The following is a 22,689-nucleotide window of genomic DNA, read 5'->3' on the forward strand; positions in this document are numbered from 1 at the left end:
ACACGTGTCCTTCTACAGCTGCGTACCCGAGAAATGTCGCTCTACAGTATAGTACGCACAGTGGCGAGAGCAGCTTCGTTCGCGACATGTGTCCTTCTACAGCTGCAGAATGGAGAAATGTCCCTACACAATACAGTACTGACACTGGCGAAAGCGCGTTCAATCGCCACATGTGTACATTTACCCCTGCGGTGTCTGGATGTGTCAGTCCACACAATATCATGCACACTGGCGAAAGGCTGTTCGATGACAACATGTGTACGTTTTCACCCGCAGAGTCTGGATGTGTCACTGCGCCCGATGCTATGCACACTGGCGAAAGTCTGTTCAATAGCAACACGTGCACTTTTGCAGCTGCAGAGTTTCGCTGCGTCAATCCACACGATACTATGCAAACTGGTAAGAAACCGTTAAAGTGCGACGTGTGCCCTTTTATAACTGCAGACTCTTCAAGGTTAACTCGTCATAAGCGTACGCACACTGGCGACAAACCGTTCAAGTGTGACTTGTGCGCTTTTACAGCTGCGTGCTCTGACACTCTCGCCATGCACAAGCGAAAGCATACTGGCAAGAAACCCTTCAAATGCGACATGTGCCCTTTTGCATCTGCAACCTTTAGCAGCCTCACTCGACATAAGCGTACGCACACCGGCGAAAAACCCTACAACTGCGATAAGTGCCCTTTCACAAGTGCACAGTCTTCGAACTTGAACCGGCACAAGCGATATCACGCTAGAGAAACACCTTTCAAACTGTGATATATGCGCTTATGCAGCGTCAGTCCGAGGATCTTTAAAGCGTCATATGCTGACGCACACTATCGCAGAGGGTTATCGTTGTACGCTGTGCCCATTCACGTGTTTAGGTAATGAGAGCCTCAGAGAGCACCTGCCCGGACAAAGGCAGCGAAATCTTCAGATAGACGTGCCGGTATCAAGAGTATGCTCCTACAACTTGTGTACAATCCGATGCGCCTTACCACATAATTAAGCGTCTATGATTAGCCTTCACGCGAGACATAATTTTCCTAAAATCTGACGGACATCCAGTGTTAATCACTGTGTTACTAATGCAGGCAAAGCCCGAACTATGGAAATAAAACATGTGAGCTTGCCTCCTAGGGACTACATGAAGTTAGTATGTAGCAAACTAAGAGACAAATGGCAAGACTCTTGGGAAAATGAAGGAAACAACAAGCTGCATACTGTAAAGCCCATTTGAAAAGAATGAAAATCATGCCGCGATAAAGAGCGTTTTATCGAAGCAATGTTATGTCGTTTACGCATAGGTCACACACACATCACCAATATCTTCTTATTAACAAAAAAAGACGAACCTGTGTGTGAAAACTGCTGTGAGGAGCTCACAGTTAATCACATTTTAATTTCTTTTTCACGACTTAAACTTAGGAAAAAGATTTTACTGTATTTTAAAATGAACACATTCCATTTCATCCCGCATTGCTTTAAGGCGAGCTAACACTCGTCGAGTTTTCGCTTGTTTGTAAGTTTCTAAAGAAACCCAAATGTTTTAAATCTAATATAATGCAACATCTATACACTTAATGTAACATCTAACCTTGTGTTTGGCACATGATAGCCACAGTTGCTTATGCGCCATAAAACTCCATTTAACTAACTACTAATGCAGGGAGTCAGACGCACAATTTCACAGATTTTATTCTTTGTTCAGCTTTGCGCGCTGCTGCATTGTCTTGCTCATAAGAGACATTTTAGAACTCGACACAGCATCACTGCTTCGGTATTTGTCTGAAAGTCAAAGATTGTATACTTACGGATATGTTGCCAAAAATTGCGAGAGCACTTAAGCCTACTTTTATGCTATGAAAGCGAAAGCATCGGTTTTATATTCTAATCTATCTTTAATTTCATTTATGTTATGATGCGTTTTCTTGCTTTGTAATGAGACGCCCACTCGTTAGCATAGGCTCGTAAGGCAACGCAGATTTTACGTTCACATTTGTTCGCCAAGCAGCATCGTGGTTTTATGTCTTGTGATTGTATGCTCGCCTCGCAATCTGTAAGTCCCTGGTTGAATCCCTTGCATTTTCGGAAGAAATGTTATTTTTCTGTGTATACCACGGTGACATCAGCTGGCAGTCTTGCGACCACTCTAGCTGGTGAACGCTGACCCGGCGTTTCGTTCCCGATGAGCCACATATTGCTGTCGCAAAGATAAACTGTAGACTACAGCCGGATTGGCTGATGAGGGCATGCTCCTTTTTATAATAGAGTGTCACTTGGTGTAAAACATTCATCACAACTTCATTCAAAATCAATTTAGCTACGCAGAGCTCATTTCGAAATACCTGCTTACAGTTATAATGGAAAAGTCGCCCTGCGGACATTCTGTACGTTGCAATAAAATTACCACGGCAGTTCGCAAGGGGGCTCTTCTGTTGACTGCGTCCTGTGGTGTCTGCCGTTGTATCTAAGCTGCTCATTTGCACTTGGACATTGAAAAATCAAAATGCACTCTACGTCTCAAAATTGTGTTACAAGAAAATCGTCACAATACTCGAAGTTGGTTGCATATGAAGCAGACTTCTCAGACTCGGTTCATTACACCATGCATGCGCTCCATTGCACTGTCTGATGCGGGGGGCGAGTAGAAAAGCTACAAGTGATTCCTCGTTACAGCTAAATGAATAAAACCACAAAAATTGAGGGGCGACTGCGATAGTCGGTAATGCGAAATTTCAACGCAGCTCTCCGCACGCCACCTGCCGCAGCTGGTGGGTGGCGTCTTACGCTGCTAGCCACCTTCCAGGATCTTCCCGTGGCAGCCACCTTGGGGTTGTCCGTTCCTTCCACTCAAGCCGTGGCAGGTGGCGTTTCGCTCTTCTACTATTTGTTTGGATGTCAGGTGGTGTGGTATGGCAACGCCGGCACAGAAGACTACGGTAAGGAGGAATCCATGAACAGATTCTAATTAGTTGGTTTCAAGGAATGAAAATGACGCAGTAACTTTCTCGCATATTTCGATGGACACCTGAACCGCGCCGTAAGGGGAGGGTTAAAAAAGAAAGAAAGCAAGAGGTGCCGAGGTGGAGGGCTCCGGAGTAATTTCGACCACATGGGGATCTTTACCTTGCACTAACACCGCACAGCACACATGCCTCGCCTGGATTGAAATGCGGCCGGCGCGGAGCGGCTAAATCCCGGGTACTCGGGCTGAGTAGAGGAACGCGTTCAGGGGGAGGCGGGGGGGATATCTGTGGTTTAAAAAAGCAAGTCGAACCCTATTCTTTATGCTTGCTTGATATAGCTAACGGTAATGGGTTTGTAAAGCGCTACGAAGCAAACATACACCACTCCACCAGCACCAGAATGGCATATATTTCCGCAGCAATTTGATGGAAAATAACTAGGGACAGCCGTTAGTCATTGCGCTGACTTGTTTGTGATAGCCTCAAAATATCTTTCTTGCTGAACTTCCAGTGGAGCCAGGATCCCTTCCACCATCCAAAATGGCTCAGTGAATAGGGCGCTCGTGTGGTGGGCCCGAGGATGTTGTTGTAATCCCGGCTTTGGAAGCAGTGTTTACTTGGGGTCGAAGCTGAAATAATCCGTGCGCTGTGCGATGTCAGTCTACGTTAAAAATATTCATGTGATCCAAAATAATCGGAAGCCCTCCACTACGGCAGCGGTTTATCTCTTTGCTTTTTCCACCAACTGCATTGTCTGTTAGAGTGAAATACGGAAAAATTGTTGTTAGTTCATTATTTATTGCGCACTTTACAATACCTTATAAGCTCGAATGACACATCGCGGGCTAGTTGGTTCATAACAAGGCAGAACAGCGAGCTACTAAGGGACAAGAAAGGAGGCGAGACACACACAGCGCTGACCTACAACAGAAGGTTTATTTTTTCAGACACTTCGGTGAACATATACAGCAGCATCAAGAAAATAAGACGAGCAACCGAGTCTGAAAAAGTCATCGCCGCCAGAAATAACACAGTAGAACTCAGATCATCCAGCTACCGATAAGAATCGCAGTTCTTTATCTTTAAGGGCTATGGAGGGGGTGCAGACACAACTCTCTTTACGATGCGTGATTTTTACGGCTTCAGTGATTTCTCGCGTGTTTTTTTTACCGCACCTGCGCAGCAAAGTTGTGTTGCGCAGCTCAGGAGCGCATTTAAAATCTTGGCAGTGAATGCCGAGATCGCCTGAGATTTGTTGCGTTACATTGTATTTGTGCTCGGACAACCTCTTATTAAGGCATCTGCCGGTTTGGCCTACGTATGCATGGCCGCGAGACAAGGGGATAGAATACACGACGCCCTGAGCCCAGGAAACGAACCGGTCGCGATGATTTATGGCGCATCTTTAGTGCTTACGACAAATTTGATTAACGCGCTTGGAGACTGTTGTGAACGCTCTGCCTTCACTACGGCGAACGCTCTGCCTTCACTACGGCGAACGCTCTGCCTTCACTACGGCTAACGCTCTGCCTTCACTACGGCTAACGCTCTGCCTTCACTACGACGAACGCTATGTCCTCACTACGGCCAACGCCAAGCGCATGCTCCTCACGCTTTCTCTCGTCCCTTCTTCCCCTTACCCTCACCCGGTCACCTATATAAGCTGGCTGATCGGGAGAGGGGAGGTAGTGGAGCGAGCGCGGCTATGGCCGGTTATCTGTTTTTTCAGCAGCGTCCGCTTCGGCGTACGCGGTTGACCCAAATTTTGACCTAAAACGCCACGAAATAACGGAGAGCTTCCGCTTTTTTCAACCGGCGTCAGCTGGAAGTGAGTCTGTTCATACATTCATTGTTGAAATTCGCCAAATAGCGGATGGCTGCAACTTCGGAAGCATGCTCGATAGAATGCTTCGCGACAAGATAGTATGGGGCGTCAGGTTTAGTGCCCTGCAAAAGCAGTTTCTGACGAAAACAGACCTCACCCTGAAGTAAGCCGAAGCGATAGCGCTTAGCTCTGAGGCAGCAGAAAACGTCGCTAACGCTATTTCTTCGGACTTGACGGCCGTAATGAAGACAAACGCGCGGCGACGGACCTGCGATGAGCCAGTATTAGAGTATGGACGGTGCGGAAGCACAAAACACTATGGAAACGCGTGTAGCTGGATGAAAGCTCGATGCTACCGTTGCGGCAGGTTCGGGCACCTTGCGAAAAAGTGCCCTAGCGACGTGAGCAAGGAACGCCGGAAAACCCATGAACAAGGCAGATCAAGCCAAGCTTTACATGTAACACAGGAAACATCGGATGACGCGGCCGGCAGCACGCACATCTGGACTTTGGTTGCGTCCCGGCAATCTCAGCTGGAACCTCCGAATCGCCGAACGTTCACGTTGTGTGACAGCGATATACCGATGATTGTCGATACTGGTTCAGCTGTGTGTGTTGTGCCTAGGCAACTTTTCGAGAAGTACAAGAAACAGTGGCCACCATTGTAACCGTGAAACATAAAACTTTCTTGTTACCTAGGGACCTTGCCAGTTCTGGGGCAGTTGGATATGGCTGTCTCGTACAATGACACTGTCGTCGAGGACTCATTAATTGTTATCGATTGCCCAGGACCGAGCCTCTGCGGACGCGACTTGATATCTAAACTCAGCAACGCAAAGTCCTCAGCCCTCAATATCGGGCCAAAGCTGGGGGCGAAGTTCGTAGCGCCCCTCGGGAAGAACTGTGCATCAACCGTGGACGATGTGATCTCGGACTTCCAAGACGTCTTCAGCACAGAATTGGGCCTGATTGACGGACCACCAGTGCATCTTCAACTGAAAGAAGGAGCCACACCAGAATTCTGTAAGGCCCGTTCTCTTCCATTTGCTTGGCGCGACAAGGTATCCAAAGAGATTGAAAGGCTTGTAACCATCGGAGTGTTGTCCCATGTAACATACACAATTGGGCTACAGCATTTGTGCCGGTACTAAAAATGGATGGCACCGTTCGAATATGCGCAGATTTCAAGGTAACCCTAAACCCTGCATGTGAGCTGGAGCGATACCCGCTACAAGTCATTGATGACATTTTTGCGTATTTGAATGGCGGCGAGCAATTCAGCACGCTCGACCTGCGTGACGCCTATAATCAGATCCCTCTCGATGACCAGTCCAATAAATTGTGCGTTATCAATGCGCACCGGGGGTTGTTTTGCTACAATCGCTTGCCTTTCGGTATAGCTTCCGCGCCTGCAATTTTTCAACGGAAAATCGACACTGTTTTGTAAGGCATATCAGGTGTCCAGGCTTTCCTCGACGATGTACTGATACCGGAAAAACACGATGGAACAGACACATTAAGGCTGGTGCTCCAGCATTTCCAGGAGCACGGGGTCAAGCGCAGACTGTACAAATGTAAATTTCGCTAGGCGTCTGTTTCCTATTTATAGGTCACCGAATTGACCGCAAAGCTTTAAATCCGACAGAGCAGCATATCAAAGCAATCATCATGCAAGCTCCTTGTCCGCAAAATGTGCAGGAGCGCGTGCATTTTTGGGCACGATTACATTTTACGCAAAGTTCATGCCGAATTTAACATCCGTCCTTGCACCCTTGTAGAAGCTGCTAGAGAAGAACACTCGATGGATTTGGGGAACAGAGCAGGAGGCAGCGTTTATGGAAGCCAGACAAGGCCGTCGTGAGGCAGGGGTACTTGTCCATTTCAATCCGGCTGCAGACCTGAAGATGGAGTGTGACGCGTCGCAACATGGGATTGGCGCCGTGCTATTCCGCACTTATGGCAAGGTGAACAAGCCTATAGGTTTCCGTTGCCGAACTTTAACGAAGCCTGAAAGAAATTACTCTCAACTCGAACGCGAACGCCCTTGTTTTTGGCGTAACGAAGTGCCGAGTTTTTCTCGTAGGTCGAGAGTTCACACATGTTACCGACCACCAGCCTCTCCAGGGATTGGTGAGGGCAGATCGACCGACCCCATCGCTGGCAGCCGCTCGCATACAACGTTGGTCTCTGTTCCTTGGAGGTTTCCGTTACAAGCTCCAGTACTCGCCGGGTCAGCAGCTTCTACATGCCGGCGCCCTGAGTGGTCTGCCACTCCCTACGACAGAGTTGCAATCAGACGATCCCCCTGATTACATTCTTACTCTAGAAGGATTCCAGGAGGGAACAGTGTCAGTTGATGAACTGAAGCACTTAACTTCTAATGACCCGCAACTGAAAAGGGTTGCGCAGTTGACAAAGCATGGCTGGCCGTCAACCGCAATAGGTATAGAAGTTGACAGTATTATTCCATTTTTCAATAAAAGACAAGGCCTGTCTTTGGCCCACGGGCTTGTGTATTGGGGTCACCGCGTAATAGTGCCGAAGGAAGCACAACGTCGTGTTTTGCAGCTACTGCATGAAACACACCAGGGGTCGTCAGTTATGAAAGCAGGTGCCAGATCATCATTTTGGTGGCCAGGATTGAACCGCGACATAGAAGGACTAGCAGCAACTTGTTAGAATTGTGTCCAAACCTTGCCCATGCCAGCCGCAGCACCGCCAGAGAGCTGGCCGACTGCTCGAGAACCGTGGTCCAGGAAACATGTCTATTTCGCAGGGCCTTTTGCGGGAAGTACGATTCTCGTTGTAGTGGATGCGCACAGCAAGTGGATTTGAGGCAGTTCCTATGAAGCAAGCTACTGCTACTGCTACAGTGAATTGCTTGCGCGAAATATTCAGCAGGTTTGGCATTCCAAGGACTGTGGTCTCTGAAAACGGAACTCAATTCACCAGTGATGGATTCGCTACCTTCATGAAAACGAATAATATAACGCATCTTCGAACGTCTGCGTATTACCCACAGTCGAATGTGCTGGCTGAAAGAGCAGTCAGAACAATAAAAGATAGCCTCAAAAAGATGGCTGGCGGACGTTTAGATACCACATTTCCAGATTGGTTTTTAAATGTAGAAGGACACATAACAGCTGCGGCAAGTCTCCTTCAGAGGCGCTTCTTGGCTATCGCCTCCGGTCTCCTCTGGAACATGCTTCCCTTCCATCGTAAATGATTGTCTCGGAGCCACATGGATGGTCCCCGCCTCTACCTGGAGCTGCAGTGTATGCACTTAACTTTGGCGTAGGAGCAAAATGGCTCCCTGGAACAGGTGGATCTCGAATGGTATCCGTACAGACACCAGCCGTACCGGTCAGACGTCACGTCGACCAAGTGCGTGTTCGACACACAACTCCTCCACGTGTGCAGGATCATAACCCGGCGGAAGACAACGCTGTGCGAGCGGAGACGCCATCGCCGGTCTCGCAAGACAAAGGAGTGGAGCGCGCGGTCCCTCGAGCAGATACGCCACCTCCAGAGGCTACATCATCGGCGGATTCGTCGGCAGCGCAAGAAGAAAAATATTCAGGGGGCACTTTGACTGTCTCAAGTGCGCGGAGGCGAAAGCGTTTTCCGCACCACTTTGCCTATGTGACACTGGTGACGTCTCCACTGGATGACGTCACACATAATTGATGACGAAGTGATGAAAAAAAAATGGCTGAGGCTTAGCTAAGGTTAAGCCTAGTCAGATGCGAAGCATATTGTCACGACCAGAGGAGCCGTGAAGGTAGACGTCGGTAAGAACCCAAGACCGGGAGCCTTCTTTCAATTATGGAACCAGCTTCCACGACACAGAACAGAACAGCGTGCCACGAGCGCCCACCGCCGCTTCGTCGTCGTCTTCGACTCAGGGCGGAGGCCGCGCGGCGCGTTAGGCGCGTGGCATTATTCCCCCCCGCGAAAGCAAACATCGTCTCGATGTGGAATGGGGTATGTACAGTGAGGGGAGGAGGAACAAAAAAAAAAGACTGGGGGTGAGATGAACTATACAGTGCGCGCTAGATGACATGCAGGGAGAGTCAAGTTCACACGTGGGGTAAGGGGAAAAGGTACGAAACAGCGTGAACACAGCGCTCAGTCACGCGAAAAGTACGGCTTTAAGCGCACTACATGCACGATTTCAGGCCGTTGACGCTGAGGGCCGGCGACCACAGTTCCATGGGGGACAACTTCGTAGTTGACGCTGTTCAGGCGGCGCAGGGCTCTGTACGGGCCAAAATACCTATTTAAAAGCTTTTCGCACAATCCCTTGCGGCGCACTGGTGTCCACACCCACACGTGGTCGCCCGGCTCGTAGTGCACGTCCCTGTGCCGAAGGTTAGTGTCGGGCATCGGCGGATTGCTGGTCCTTGATGTGCAAGCGGGCCAGCTGACGGGCCTGCTCTGCTTGCTCCACGAAGTGGCCTGCTTCAGGGGGAAGCTCTGCGTCGCCGTACGGCAGCATGGCGTCTAGCATCATGCGGACCTCTCTGCCATAAACGAGACGGAACGGGGTGAACTGGGTGGTTTCCTGCGTCGCGGTATTATATGCGAAGGTGACGTACGGCAAAACCTCATCCCAGGTTTTGTGTTCAACGTGGACGTACATCGAGATAATGTCCGCCAATGTTTTGTTGAGCCGTTCCGTTAGACCATTGGTTTGGGGATGATACGCTGTTGTTGGTCGATGAGCAGTATGGCTAAGCGCTAATATGTCACGTAGGAGTTGGGCTGTAAACGCGTTGCCTCGGTCAGTAATGATGGCCGATGGGGCGCCGTGTCTAAGCACTATGTCGTGCATAAAGAAGTGGGCAACTTCGGCGGCAGTACCTCGCGCAAGGGCCTTCGTTTCAGCGTAGCGGGTCAAGTAGTCTGTGGCGACAACGATCCACTTGTGGCTGGAAGACGAGAGAGGAAATGGCCCCAGAAGGTCCATGCCGACTTTGTCGAATGGTATTTGTGGCGACTCGATGCACTGAAGCTGTCCAGGAGGCTTGAGCGCGGGTTTTTTTTGCCGCGGCATTGCCGGCATGTCCGGACATAATGCTTGACACTTGAAGTTAGGTTGGGCCAGTAATAGTTCTGCCGGATTCGGGATAAAGTGCGGGTAACTCCAAGGTGGCCGGAAGTCGGTTCATCATGGCAGGCAAGGAGGACTTCATCCCGCAGATCAGACGGTATGACGAGCAGGTAAGTTGTCGGACTTGAAGTAGAGTTCTTTTTATAAAGGACCCCTCTCCGCAGGCAGAACGACGATAATCCACGAGCTAGGTTTCGTGGTATTTTAGGGCACCCACCTTCGAGGTGTTCGATGAGGAGACGGAGCTCGGCGTCGGCACGCTGTCTGGAAACGAGCTCAGATGTGCTGACCGCTCCAAGGACGCTATCGTCGTCGGTGGTGTCTTGCGGAGGAGGTTCGACGGGAGCGCGTGACAAGGTATCAGCGTCGGTGTGTTTCCGGCCTGACTTGTAGGTGACGGTGAAATCGAATTCCTGCAGGCGTAATGCCCAACGTGCTAGGCGGCCGCAAGGGTCCTTTAAATTTTTCAGCCAGCACAGCGAGTGGTGGTCGGTGACGATACGAAACGGTCTGCCATAGAGGTATGGGCGGAACTTAGCGGCGGCCCAGACTACCGCTAAACATTCTTTTCCCGTGGTAGAGTAGCTCAACTCAGCACGCGACAGTGCGCGGCTGGCGTAGGCAATTACTTTGTCGACACCGCTTTGCCCCTGAACTAGAACGGCGCCAAGACCGACGTTGCTCGCATCCGTGTGCACCTCCGTATCGGCATCTTCGTCGAAATGTGCCAAGATGGGCGGTGAATGGAGTAGGCGTCGTACCTCGTCGAAGGCAGTCTGTTGTTCGTTGCCCCAGGAAAATGACGTGTCATCACGGGTTAGGAGCGTCAGAGGGCTTGCGAGCTGGGCGAAGTTTCTAATGAAGCGGCGATAATAGGAGCACAGGCCCAGAAAACGTCGGACTGCTTTTTTGTGGGAAGGGACCGGAAAGGCAGCAACGGCAGCAAGCGTCTCTGGGTCAGCGCGGATTCCGTCAGCACTGATGACGTGCCCGAGGAACTTCAATTCGGTGAACCCAAAGTGGCATTTTTCTGGTTTGAGGAGAGGTTGGCGCATCGAACGGCTTTGAGTACAGTCCTGAGGCGGTGCAGATGTTCTGTGAACGTTGCGGAAAAAATGATGACATCGTCATGATAAACAAGACAGGTCTGCCACTTCAAACCGGTGAGAACGGTGTCCATCATTCTTAGGAACGTGGCAGGAGCACAGCAGAGCCCGAATGGGAGGACGCGAAATTCATACAGCCCGTCCGGTGTAATGAAGGCGGTTTTCTCACGGTCCCTCTCATCAACTTCTATCTGCCAATAACCACTTCTGAGGTCGACCGAAGAGAAGTACTTGGCTTGACGAAGTCGATCGAGGGAGTCGTCGATACGCGGGAGCGGGTACACGTCTTTCTTGGTCACACTGTACAGCTTCCTGTAGTCGACGCAGAACCGTAGTGTCCCGTCTTTCTTTTTCACGAGGACGACAGGAGACGACCACGGACTGCTTGACGGTTGGTTGACGCCGTCTGTGAGCATCTCTTCGACCTGTGTTTGAATAGCATCTCGCTCACGAGGGGACACACGATAGGGCTGCTGATGGATGGGGCGGGCTCCTTCATGCGTGATAATGCGGTGTTTAACTATCGACGTTTGTCGCACTTTAGACGACGACGTGAAACACGCACCAAACTCCCGCAAGAGGTCCTGGAGTTGCCTCTTTTCAGCGGGTGCAAGGCCTGGATTGATGTCTACGTTGGTGACCGCTTCGGTGTCAGCTCCAGGTGTGCCCTCCTCGCAAGCAAAGCATTCGGCCACTTCCTGAACATGGTCGACGTAAGCGATGGCTCTGCCACGGAACAGATGTCGATGTTCATTGCAGAAGTTGGTGACAAGGACCTCCGTACAACCGTCATGAAAGGATCCAAGGCCCCGTGCCACCGCAACACCCTTAGTGAGTACGAGGGAGACATTAGGCTCGACAACCCGGAGTCCCCTATGTGGCTCGTCGCAGGTAACTCTCGTGAGAATGCTGGCACGTGGTGGCACCGTAACGTTATCGTCGGCGACTCGCAGGGCGGACCGAGAACCCTGGTGCGCAGGTTCTTCTGTGGCCATTGCGGTAGAAAACGTCACCAAGCGGTTCGGGAGGTCTATGATCGCACCGTGCTCGCGAAGAAAGTCGATGCCAAGGATGACATCGCGAGAACATTCGCGGAGAACGAGAAAAGTGGCAACGAATGTGCAGCCTCGAACCGTAACCCGGGCCGCACACATGCCGAGTGGTGCGACTAGATGTCCGCCTGCCGTGCGTATGTCGAGACCGTCCCAGGGTGTCGTCACTTTTTTCAGGGCCGTCGCAAGCCGTCCGCTAAGGATAGAGTAATCTGCGCCCGTATCAACCAACGCGCTGACCTCCTTTGTGTCGACGAGAACAGGGATATCCAAGGAGACCCTGCCTTCGGCACGGCCCGTCGATGGCTGCTGTGGAGGATTCAGTCGGTGCGGCGGCGGAACCTGGTCGGCGACTGGGGTTGCGCTGTCGGAGCGATTCAAGCGGCGCGTTGGGGGAAACTCTTCGGCGATGCGGCGTTCGGCGTCGGGGCGATTGGGTCGGTGCGGCGGCGGAAGCGGATCGGCGATTGGGGTTGCGGCATCGCGGCGATACGAAAGGCGCGTCGGGGAAAACTGTGCAGCGATGCGGCGTGCGACGTCGGGGCGATTCAGTTGCTGCGGCGGTGGAAGCTTTGCGTCGGAACGGCGCTCGGCGGCCTCGCCTCCAAAGGCCGCCGGAGCTAGTTTTCCCGACGAGGGCTCGAGGAACCACGTTGTCCTGAGGCGAAACGGGACCCAGAGGGCGAAGACCGGCGTGGAGAGGGCGATCGCGACTCGCGGCGCGGAGGAGATGGTGAACTACACTCTTAGAAAAAAAGGTAGTGAAAACGTAGTAACGGCTGCTGTTACAACCTTTTTTAACCCTTACTACCTATGTACTATGTTGCTACGACCTTGTTACTACCTCGAAAGAAAATTAAGTAGTAACAAGGTAGTAACTTCTGCTGTTACTACGTTTTTTGGCAGTTACTACACTTGTACTACCTCATTATAACCCTGGTAGTATCCATTACTACCTTGATCTGGAAATGGATGATCGGAATATGCACATGTACGTATACTAACATTCCCGGTGACATTGCTACTCAATGGCCAATGTTTTTATATAATGAAAAGGGTTTCCTAATTGGCAGCAAATCTAACAAAATTGCCAGTGCTGTTTTTTGTTTTCAATACAATATACGCAGCGCGTATGTGTTCCATTCTTTAGTTTGATTTCTTAATTGCACTTTTTCACCAACCCCAAGCTATTGTGCCTGACTTGTGCTCATTTTTTTTTTCTGGTTTACTACAAGATGCACAAAAATGGGCGTTGAGTTTCTGATGTCATGTTCATGCACTCTTTGTGACACATTAGAAAGTCACCACGAAGTCAGGTATTCATGTCTTTCGACAATAAAAACTCAGCAGAGACTCTTTTTCGTTAACACACAAGATTTCCTTATGTCATTGGCGATCAGCCACTGAAAGGTCCTTCTCAACAACATTGTTGTCCCGTGCGAGAATGTAGATGCTGCTGCTACATTTACACGCAATGAAAAGAACAAGAAACAACTGTGGCTGCACATATCACGGCACATAAGTTGACAAGTTCACGTCTGGTGGCGTGGCGTAGTGGTTAGCGTGGTAGGATAGAAAGTATATAAGCAGGTTAGAAACAACTTGAGGATAGAAAATCAAAGGTCGGCGGTTCGAATCCTCCTGGGAGCAGGCATTTTTTTAATTTTTCTTTTTTGTTTTTGCTCTAGTTTTTTTTAATTTTGGCTCTTATTTTGCACTATTACTATCTTATATGCATAAGATTCTAATGTCAAAAGTCATTAGATTATTTCTTAAGGTGTTTTCTCTCGAGAGGTAGTAAATGTTACTACCTCGCAGTTACTACGTACAGTTACTGAGAGGTAGTAAATGTTACTACCTTGCAGTTACTACGTACAGTTACTACCTAGGTAGTCATATATGTGACAGTCGTTACTACCCCAAAATGTAGTAACCTCAACTACCTTTTTTTTTAGAGTGTACTCTGGCGGGTGACATACTCGGCGATGTCTTGAGGGCGCTCTCCAGGGCGTGGACGGGGGCTGTCGACAGAAAAACCGCGTAGTCCCATTTCGCGATAGGGGCACCGCCGGTAGAGATGGCCGGCCTCACCACAGTGGTAGCAGAGCGGGCGTTGATCCGGAGTGCGCCAGAGGTCAGTCTTCCGCGGTGCCTGGCGCCGATCCGCCCAGTAAGGAGTCGGCTGGGCAGCGTGCACCGCCAGCAATGGTGCGGTGTAAGGCGAAGGCCCAGGAGATGGGGCCGCGCGGCGCACGACGTCCGCATACGTGACTGGCTGGACAGGAGTCGGGTACGGCGCGGGATCGTATGGGGTCGGTTGCGGCGCCGGCACAGCTGCAGCGTCTTGTGCCCTGAGTGCCTGTCGGACTTCCTCGCGGATGACGCTTGTGACGGAATCGACGCGAGGAGCAAAGGGGGCTTGAAGGTGCGGCAGCTCCTCGCGGAGCACGGAACGGATGAGTTCGCGAAGGGAGTCCGGATTCGTCCTGGGTTCATGGTCGAACCGGTCCAACGTTGATAGAGTCGACGTTTGGCGCAGTTGCCGGTCGTACTGATGGGATCTTTGCTGCAGCAATTTCTCCATGTGCGCGGCGTCGCCCAGGAATTCCGCGACGGTGTTGGGCGGGTTCCGCACGAGGCCGGAAAGGAGCTGGTCTTTTACGCCGCGCATCAGGTGCCGCAGCTTTTTTTCTTCCGGCATGGCCGGATCGGCGCGATGGCAAAGACGCTTCACATCCTCGACGTACATGGCAACACCCTCATTGGGAAGCTGAATTCGAGAGGACAGTGCACGCTCTGCGCTCTCCCGGTGGTCGCTGTTGGCGTACGTACTCAGGAGCTGACGTCAAAAGTCCGGCCACGTAGAGAAAGTAGTCTCATAGTTTTCGAACCACGTTCGTGCAGAGTCTTCAAGGCTGAAGTAAACGTTACACAGTTTGTAGCGTCGTCCCAGCAGTTAAAGGTCGCGACCCGTTCGTATTGAGCCAACCAGTCTTCGGCATCTTCAAACAGGTCGCCGTGAAAGGGCTTAGGCGTGCGTGGAGTCTGAAGGGTGAGATAGGTGGGGCTGGCTGCAGGGACAGTCGTAGGCAGGGCGGGCAGTGGCGTCGCCATGAGTGGAGTGGTAGTTGAAGGCGCGCTGACAATAGGAAGGGCCTCGGGGGACAGGCCGCGGATCCTCCGGCTGGCACGATGGACAGTGGTGGTCACAAGAGGCGGACGCGCCGAGCCGTCCTCAGGAGTAGGGAGCATCGGCCGCACCTCCACCAGTGTCACGACCAGAGGAGCCGTGAAGGTAGACGTCGGGAAGAACCCAAGACCGGGAGCCTGCTTTTAATTATGGAACCAGCTTCCACGACACAGAACAGCGTGCCACGAGAGCCCACCGCCGCTTCGTCGTCGTCTTCGACTCTGGGCGGAGGCCGCGCGGCGCGTTAGGCGCGTGGCAATATTGATGGCTAGGCTTGGTAATACATGGCTTTCCTTGGTTGACGTTCATCCCGCTCTTCATCTGTCTCTGTTGAAGCTTCCTGAAGCTTCCGCTGAAGCTTCCGCTTCTCGTTCAAATCAGCCCTGCTTCTAGGCGGCATCCCAACACCTGGCCGCCTCGTAAGTGCCCGGAGATGTTGTTGTTGTTGTTGTGACTGAGAGAAGGATGAAAAGGAAATTGCACGGGCCTGCTACTGGCTCCAGCCAAGCCACCACCGCTGCCACGTGCAGATAGAGGAGAGTTAAAAGATTAGAGGAAGGAGAGAGAGGAAAGAAAAGACGCGCGTCGCAGCAACAACTGCGTCCGCCGGAGCGGACGCTGCTCAAAAAACAGATACGCGGCCGAAGCCGCGCTCGCCGAAGCGAGGCGCCGAAGCGAGGCGCCGAAGCTCGCCCGGAGAGTTGTTGTTGTTGTTGTTGTGACTGAGAGAAGGATGAAGAGGAAATTGCACGGTCCTGCTACTGGCTCTAGCCAAGCCACAACCGCTGCCACGTGCAGATAGAGGAGAGTTAAAAGATCAGAGGAAAGAGAAAAAGGAAAGAAAAGACGCGCGTCGCAGCAACAACTGCGTCCGCCGGAGCGGACGCTGCTCAAAAAAAAGCGGCCGAAGCCGCGCTCGCCGAAGCGAGAACAGATACTCCTCGTGGCCGAAGCCGCCCGGAGAGCGAGGCAAGCTCAGCTTTATACCGCTGCTGTAGCGTCACGTGGTCAGCTGCAGCGCCTCTGATGTGGAGCCTCCATCGCCGCGGCCGACCGCGCCAGCCGGCAGCCCATCTCTCCTCTGCTGTGACGTCATGTTGTCACGTGGTCAGCCGCCACTCCTCTGATGTGGAGCCTCCACCGCCGCGGCCGACCGCGCGAGCCAGCAGCCCATCTCTCCTCTGCTGTGACGTCATGTTGTCACGTGGTGTCACGTGGTCACGCTAAAGGTCAATGGTAGCTCCACCGCCGCGCTTGACGGGCTGTAGTTATAGTGAACTAGCTGTAGTGTAGCTCTAGTAATATGCTTCGCATAAAATTACTGATTATTCACTCAGCACTAAATGACTACTAATTAATGGCGCTTAAGCTTCGCCTTTAGGAGTGGAACGCGACAGCGTGTTGTAGCGCTGCCAGGGAGTCCACGGAACACCGCCATCCGTTCGGCGCGATGGCTTGCCCTTTGAAAGCAACCCTTTTTGAGGAAAGGAAATGGCCCTGTAATTCTTAGTCATCTCGGTGGACACCTTAACCGCGCCGTACACGAAGGGAGGAAGGCACTAAAAGAAGAAAGAGGGGCCGTAACGAAGAAACTGAAAATTGTATTTGAGGAAAGGAAATTACGCAGTAACTGTCTCGCATATATCGATGGACACCCGTCGAAACGCGGACACATCTGGCGACACAGCTGCCGCCACGGATTGCTAACGACGGCACGAGGCATTAAAGGCCTTCGCCTTAAAAGGCTCTCGGCAGCGGCAGGAATCAACTGCATCGGCACAGCCACTATGCACGCAGCCGCCACTGCGACATTGCATGAGCCAAAAGAAGCCAGTAGAGCGACTTTTATTGCGAAAGCAATACTACTCGCACATTGAAGCCTTCGCGTGACCCGGCCGCAGTTGCGTTTGATCTTTAGCGGAGTCAATATGGGCGACCAACTCGCTCCTTCAGTTAGCCCGGTTGCAGTTACACCGCGCCGCGCACCTGTGGCGCTACTGATGCTGTGACGTCATACCAGCTCTAGATTACGGGCGACCAACTCTCTCCTTCAGAGAGCCCGGCTGCAGTTAGGGTGTGTGTTTGCCGCGCTGCGCACCTGTGGCGCTACTGCCGCGCTGAGGTCATACCAGCTTTAGATTGTTTCTTTCTTTCAGTCCCAACAACATAAAAACAAAATATAAAAAAAACTCAGCGGGCACTTTGACTGTCTAAAGTGCGTAGAGGCGAAAGCGTTTTCCGCACTACTTAGACTGCTTCTGTGGCACTGGTGGCGTCACATGTAATTGAGTACTAATTACTAATTAATGACAAATCACTAATTTTTGGTTAATCGCTGATTAATGCCTGAATACTGATTAACTGCTAATTAATGGCGCTTAAGCTTCGCCTTTAGGAGTGGAACGCGACAGCGTGTTGTAGCGCTGCCAGGGAGCCCACGGAACGCCACCACCCGTTCGGCGCGATGCCTTGCCCTTTTGGTTTATTGGTTTATTGGGGTTTAACGCCCCGAAGCAACTCAGGCTGTGAGGGACGCCGTAGTCAAGGGCTCCGGAAATTTCGAGCACCTGGGGTTCTTTAACGTGCACTGACATCGCACAGCACACGGGCCGCTAGGGTTTCGCTTTCATCGAAATTCCGCCGCCGCGGCCGCGATCGAGCCCGCGTCTTTGGGGTCAGCAGCCGAGCGCCGTAACCACTGAGCCACCATGGCGGGCCAATAAACCAGGCTTGCCCTTTGAACACGACGCTTTTTGAGGAAAGGAAACTACGCAGTAATTCTCTGCAATCTCGGTGGACACCCGAACCGCACCCTACAGGATGGGAGGAACGCCACCACCCGTTCGGCGCGATGCCTTGCCCTTTGAACGCAAGGCTTTTTGAGTATAACAAGGCAAGAAGAGCGGCGAGGGCCAAGGCTCTCATCGACCTGCACGCCAACGACGAGCACGCGCGGTACGTGTACGCGGCCGAATACCAACGGAACGCCTTCGCAGCGGTCGTCATAGAGGCGTCGACCGGCGCCACGAGGACGGCAGCGAGCGTGAGAGGCGCCGGAGCGGAACAAGCGGAGGAGGTGGCCATCGCCCTGGCCATCGCCGACGCAGACTGCTACACGGTGCTGAGTGACTCGAGACAGGCGGTGCGAAACTTCGCCAAAGGCCAAGTCTGCAGGGAGGCCGAGCGCGTACTACGAGCGACTAAACTGCAAGACAGAAGAGTAAGAATCAAGTGGTTTCCGGCGCACGCGGGCGACGCGTCGGAACGCAGTGCGAACCACAATGAGACGGCACATGCAGCGGCGCGAGCGCTAACCAACCGCGCCCCGGCAACACACCGTCCGACGTGGTTCGGAGCCAAGGACCGCATGACCGACTACAGCGAAATCACGAAGGCCTACCGCCTGGCTCGCAGGACTCTCCCACCCCCGCACCCGAGGCTGAGTCGAGCGGAGGCGGTACTACTGAGACAGCTCCAGACCGGATCGCTACCGAGCCCGAGACTGATGCATCGCGTGTACCCCGAGACCTACCCGACCGATACGTGTAGAGTCTGCCGGAGGGAGCCGGCAGATCACACGCACATCTTGTGGGACTGCATCAAAAATCCAAAGGAAGCAAGATCAGGAACAATCCCGCCGCGGCTGGAGGCAGCCGCGAAGAGCAACGACCATGACCAACAGCTATGGGCCGTCCAGCAGGTCATCGGGGCGCTCGAAAGGCAGGGTTCCAGCGAGCCGGCAACGGCGAGCGGAGACCCGCGCCGAGTAACGGCAGCCTCGTAGACGACGTAGGCCCTCGTCGGGGCGCGCGAGCGTCCAACTGCAGGCACAAATAAAGTTTACTCCAATCCAATCCAATTTTGAGGAAAGGAGTGCGCGGCGGCCGCACCTCTGAGTCACACGCGCAGCGACGGCGACGCCGCGCCAGCTGTGCGCCGTGTGACATCGCTGCTCCTCGCGCATGCGCAGTATGGCCTTTCGTCAGCTCCGCGAAATGGCTCGACGACTCGCCTAGTGTTGCTTTTGCAACAAAAGTCTAGAAAGTTGGCACGAATTGCTCCGGTGGCGATGCCGTCATGTGATCTCGGCGGCATTCTTCGAAATGAGCAAGGCATAGGACGACACGCCGATATTGTGGCTTTTATTGCGAAAGCAATACTACTTGCAATTTCACGCCTTTGCCGTGCCGCGGCGGTGACCACCATCGTGCCGCGGCGGTGACCACCATAGACCTTTGCAAAAGCAATACTACTTGCACTTTCACGCCTTTGCCGTGCCGCGGCGGTGACCACCATTGACCTCCATTTGACCTTGACTGCATTAGATTGGGTTATATTGGATTAGATTGGATTGGACTGGACTGGATTGGATAGGAGTGACTTTTTTCCCTCGGCCCTCACCATGTGCACATGGGAAAATAAATTGAAATTGAAATTGAAATTGAAATTGGAGTGGAGTGGAGTGGGTTGTATAACCGATGCATCACCACCAGCTACACTACTAGCTGTACCATGGCGTAGGTACGGATTGCTTTCGCAATTACCGCGCTTAACCAAGCTAAGCCACAGCGAATTTTTCTTATGGGCCATGGAATTAATCGAGGTGTTTTCTCTGGAATCCAGGCACACTTGTTCGTGTTGACTGAAATTTTATTTCCGCTGTTGAGGAAAAAGAGCGCGATAACTTCGTTGCGTCTAATCACCTGTGTGCTTCACCGCATCAGTTCTATTGGCTTCGCTGCACAGCGAAGTACTACGGGTTCTTTTCAGGGCAGAACGGCTGTATCTATAGAGATGGCGATGCCAAATCCTGGCCACATAATGTAGAAGCAGAACAAATAGTGTCCATCAGTAGTGAACATCCTTATTACGTCTTAGGTGGCACAAAAGATTAATACAGTAATAGGAGGTAGAAAACAATACTCACTAGTGAGCAGCAGTTGAAGTTTTGAGCAGGTTTCTCAAAGACGTTTTAGTTAAAACTTACTATCTGACATCATCCTGAGGCTCACTTATACTACTGCACTGCAAAAAATGTGTCGCGACGGGGAATAAAAAATGACAAAGTCACACCATCCACATAAAATGGAGTTTTCATGCTCACTAAGAAAAACTGAATCTCTTCCAATACCGAATGAACGGGTCAGCTTCCTTATAAGAATCAACGGCGCTGTCGGCCGCTGTTCACTTGTGGAAGCTCTCTGTGGAAGCTTCAACTGTGACTCGTGTGCAGAAACTGAATCGCGCTTTCAGTCGACCTTCAGAGAATTCATTCTCTTCTCCCGTGGGAGCCATCCCGAGGCCATCCATCGTCTCCTGCGCCCGCTGCCGCCTCCGTTGGGCAACACACACCGAGAGCAGCGGTACGCCCTGGTCAGGCAACAAAAGCCTTTGCAAAAAGCGCTCCGCACGAAGAGAACGCAGCAGCCAGATAACTAACGATGCTAATCCGATGACGCTTAAACCTTTCCCCTATTATGAATCGGTGCCTTAGCAGTGCCCTGCTTTGCGATCTTCAGGCTGTGGCACTTCACTGTCGTAATGCAAACGGTTTTTAATTTTTTTATTCAGGAAATAATCCAGGACATGGTCCTGCAAAAAGTGAACAGAATACTCATATAGTATGCAGGGTTTTTCAGCTAAGACTGTACATAAGTGTTCAACTTTTTTTTTTAGTTAGAAGAGCACTTTTTTTTTGGCATAGCATTGCCAGAGGTGTAGTACATCGGAATACAGCTGAGACGTGCTATCTAGCGGGCTGTTCAACTAAAATTGAATAGCTAACTGAGAGGCGTGTAACCGGCCGTAAGTGATGTCTATATCATTTTTTATAATTTCGAAAATGCGGTTACCCAGGGCCTCAGCGCACACAGGGCAGTGCTTTGTAAATATGAGCAGATTTTGGGGACGCGTATCAAGCAGTGCCTGTAGCCTGTACGCTGGAAAGTCTGAGCGTTCTTAGTGATGTTTGGTGTGCTCTAAAAAAGAAAAAAAAAACACTATGAAGCAATTGCGCTACACATAGTAAGTATCACAACGTGACCTGTGGGGGGGGGGGGGGGGGCGGCGCGGTCTTTGCAGAAATATTATACTGGCACGCAATTTTACTTTTATAATTTACAAACCACGGGTTGTAAGTACAGATTCTGCAAGTTTTTGGGAGCCCTTCGAGATGGAGAAGGACGCGGCAGTGGAGGAGAAGGATGTTAGCAAAGTGGAGTTTTGGGCCAGTTGGTGATTCATGATTTGCAGGTTGGCTTAGCGCGAGACAAACGAGGAGAACACACAGGGCAGGGATTTTGCTTGGTGTTTGTCAGTTGTGTTACCCTGCCGGAAAATGCGCACCCTTGCCCACCTGTTTTCCCTGCCTCCTTCTGTTTCCCAAGAAGTGTGCACACTTGTTTAATTTCCTTGTTCTAAGGTGTAGTTGCAGGTGCTCAAACGGCCTGCACCATACAGGACGCCGCCCGTCCTCAGGCCAACAACGGTAGCGTACCAGCCGCTTCGGCGCAGCCTCAGCACGTCAGCGGTGCAGCCGGGAAAGGTTCGTAGCTCTTCGGCGGGAGCACAATCCATTCGTAGCAGTGCGTAGTCCTAGCATTGAAAGATCGAAAACGAACAGAGAAGTTAAACCTGGCCGTCACCATTGTTTTGTTTGGAAGCAGATGTGAAGCTGACCGCGTATAGAATTTGCTGTAGTGGCGCTAACACAATGTGCACTGTTATTAGCAGTTGAAGTGTACCTCTTTTAAACGGCCACTGAAGTGGTTTTGGAATTCAGTGAGCTTAAAAGTGAACTTGCAGGTACATGTGTAGTGTATTTGTGCCGACATTTCAATCAAACTATGCCGTAATCTTGGAATAAATTTGCTACGACATTCAGGATTCTGCGCAGCGCACAGTGCCCGGCTTCACCCGCATGACAACGTGATCCATGGCGGCGGTGCATCTCCAAAGCACAAATGCTGGCTCGGTTGGACAAAGCCGACGCCACTATAGTCCCGGGGATCCTTGTCCGGGAGGATGCGATGACGCACGGCAGGGCCAGGGCGGAAGGCAGCGTTAATATGCATTCTGACCATCCGTCACGTCAGCGTCATTTTCACCATCGCGTTTTTCTCGTAGTGAGGACAAGCATAAACGTCGTAGGTGCTTTCAGCGCTGATTACTTTACCACTTTTAAGTCTAACGCCGAAATAAAAACAAAGCTTTTAAGCTTTAGCTTCATGGGTCATCTATTCGAATCCTGCGTATTGTCGAGTAATCGATAAAGGGTTCATTTTCCCTGTAAGGAGCGACGGCATTGACTACATACGTTCACTTGTTCCTCTTTCTGGAAGCGTGTAACTCTGACTCGTGCGCAGCTCCGCATTTGAGGTGAATCTCACATTGGGTTAACCTTTGTCAAACTCATTCTGCTCTCAAGCTGCAGGCAAGCCGTGCCCGGCCGCCG

General features: G+C 51.7%; 1 protein-coding gene across 1 annotated transcript in view; it reads left to right on the forward strand.

The window, feature by feature from the left end:
• The first annotated feature begins 5,503 nt into the window (after nt 1–5,503).
• The window catches only part of LOC149337606 (uncharacterized), a 29,926-nt gene continuing 12,740 nt past the window's right edge, over nt 5,504–22,689 (forward strand). Inside the window, exons 1-3 of the mRNA XM_089553645.1 lie at nt 5,504–5,798; nt 6,859–7,010; nt 8,004–8,376. Coding sequence (XP_089409771.1) covers nt 5,504–5,798; nt 6,859–7,010; nt 8,004–8,376 — 820 coding nt within the window. The remainder of the gene's footprint in view (nt 5,799–6,858; nt 7,011–8,003; nt 8,377–22,689) is intronic.

This window comes from Amblyomma mixtum, chromosome 7 (assembly GCF_055824585.1).
Source record: "Amblyomma mixtum isolate Tamu chromosome 7, ASM5582458v1, whole genome shotgun sequence".
Taxonomy (NCBI): domain Eukaryota; kingdom Metazoa; phylum Arthropoda; class Arachnida; order Ixodida; family Ixodidae; genus Amblyomma; species Amblyomma mixtum.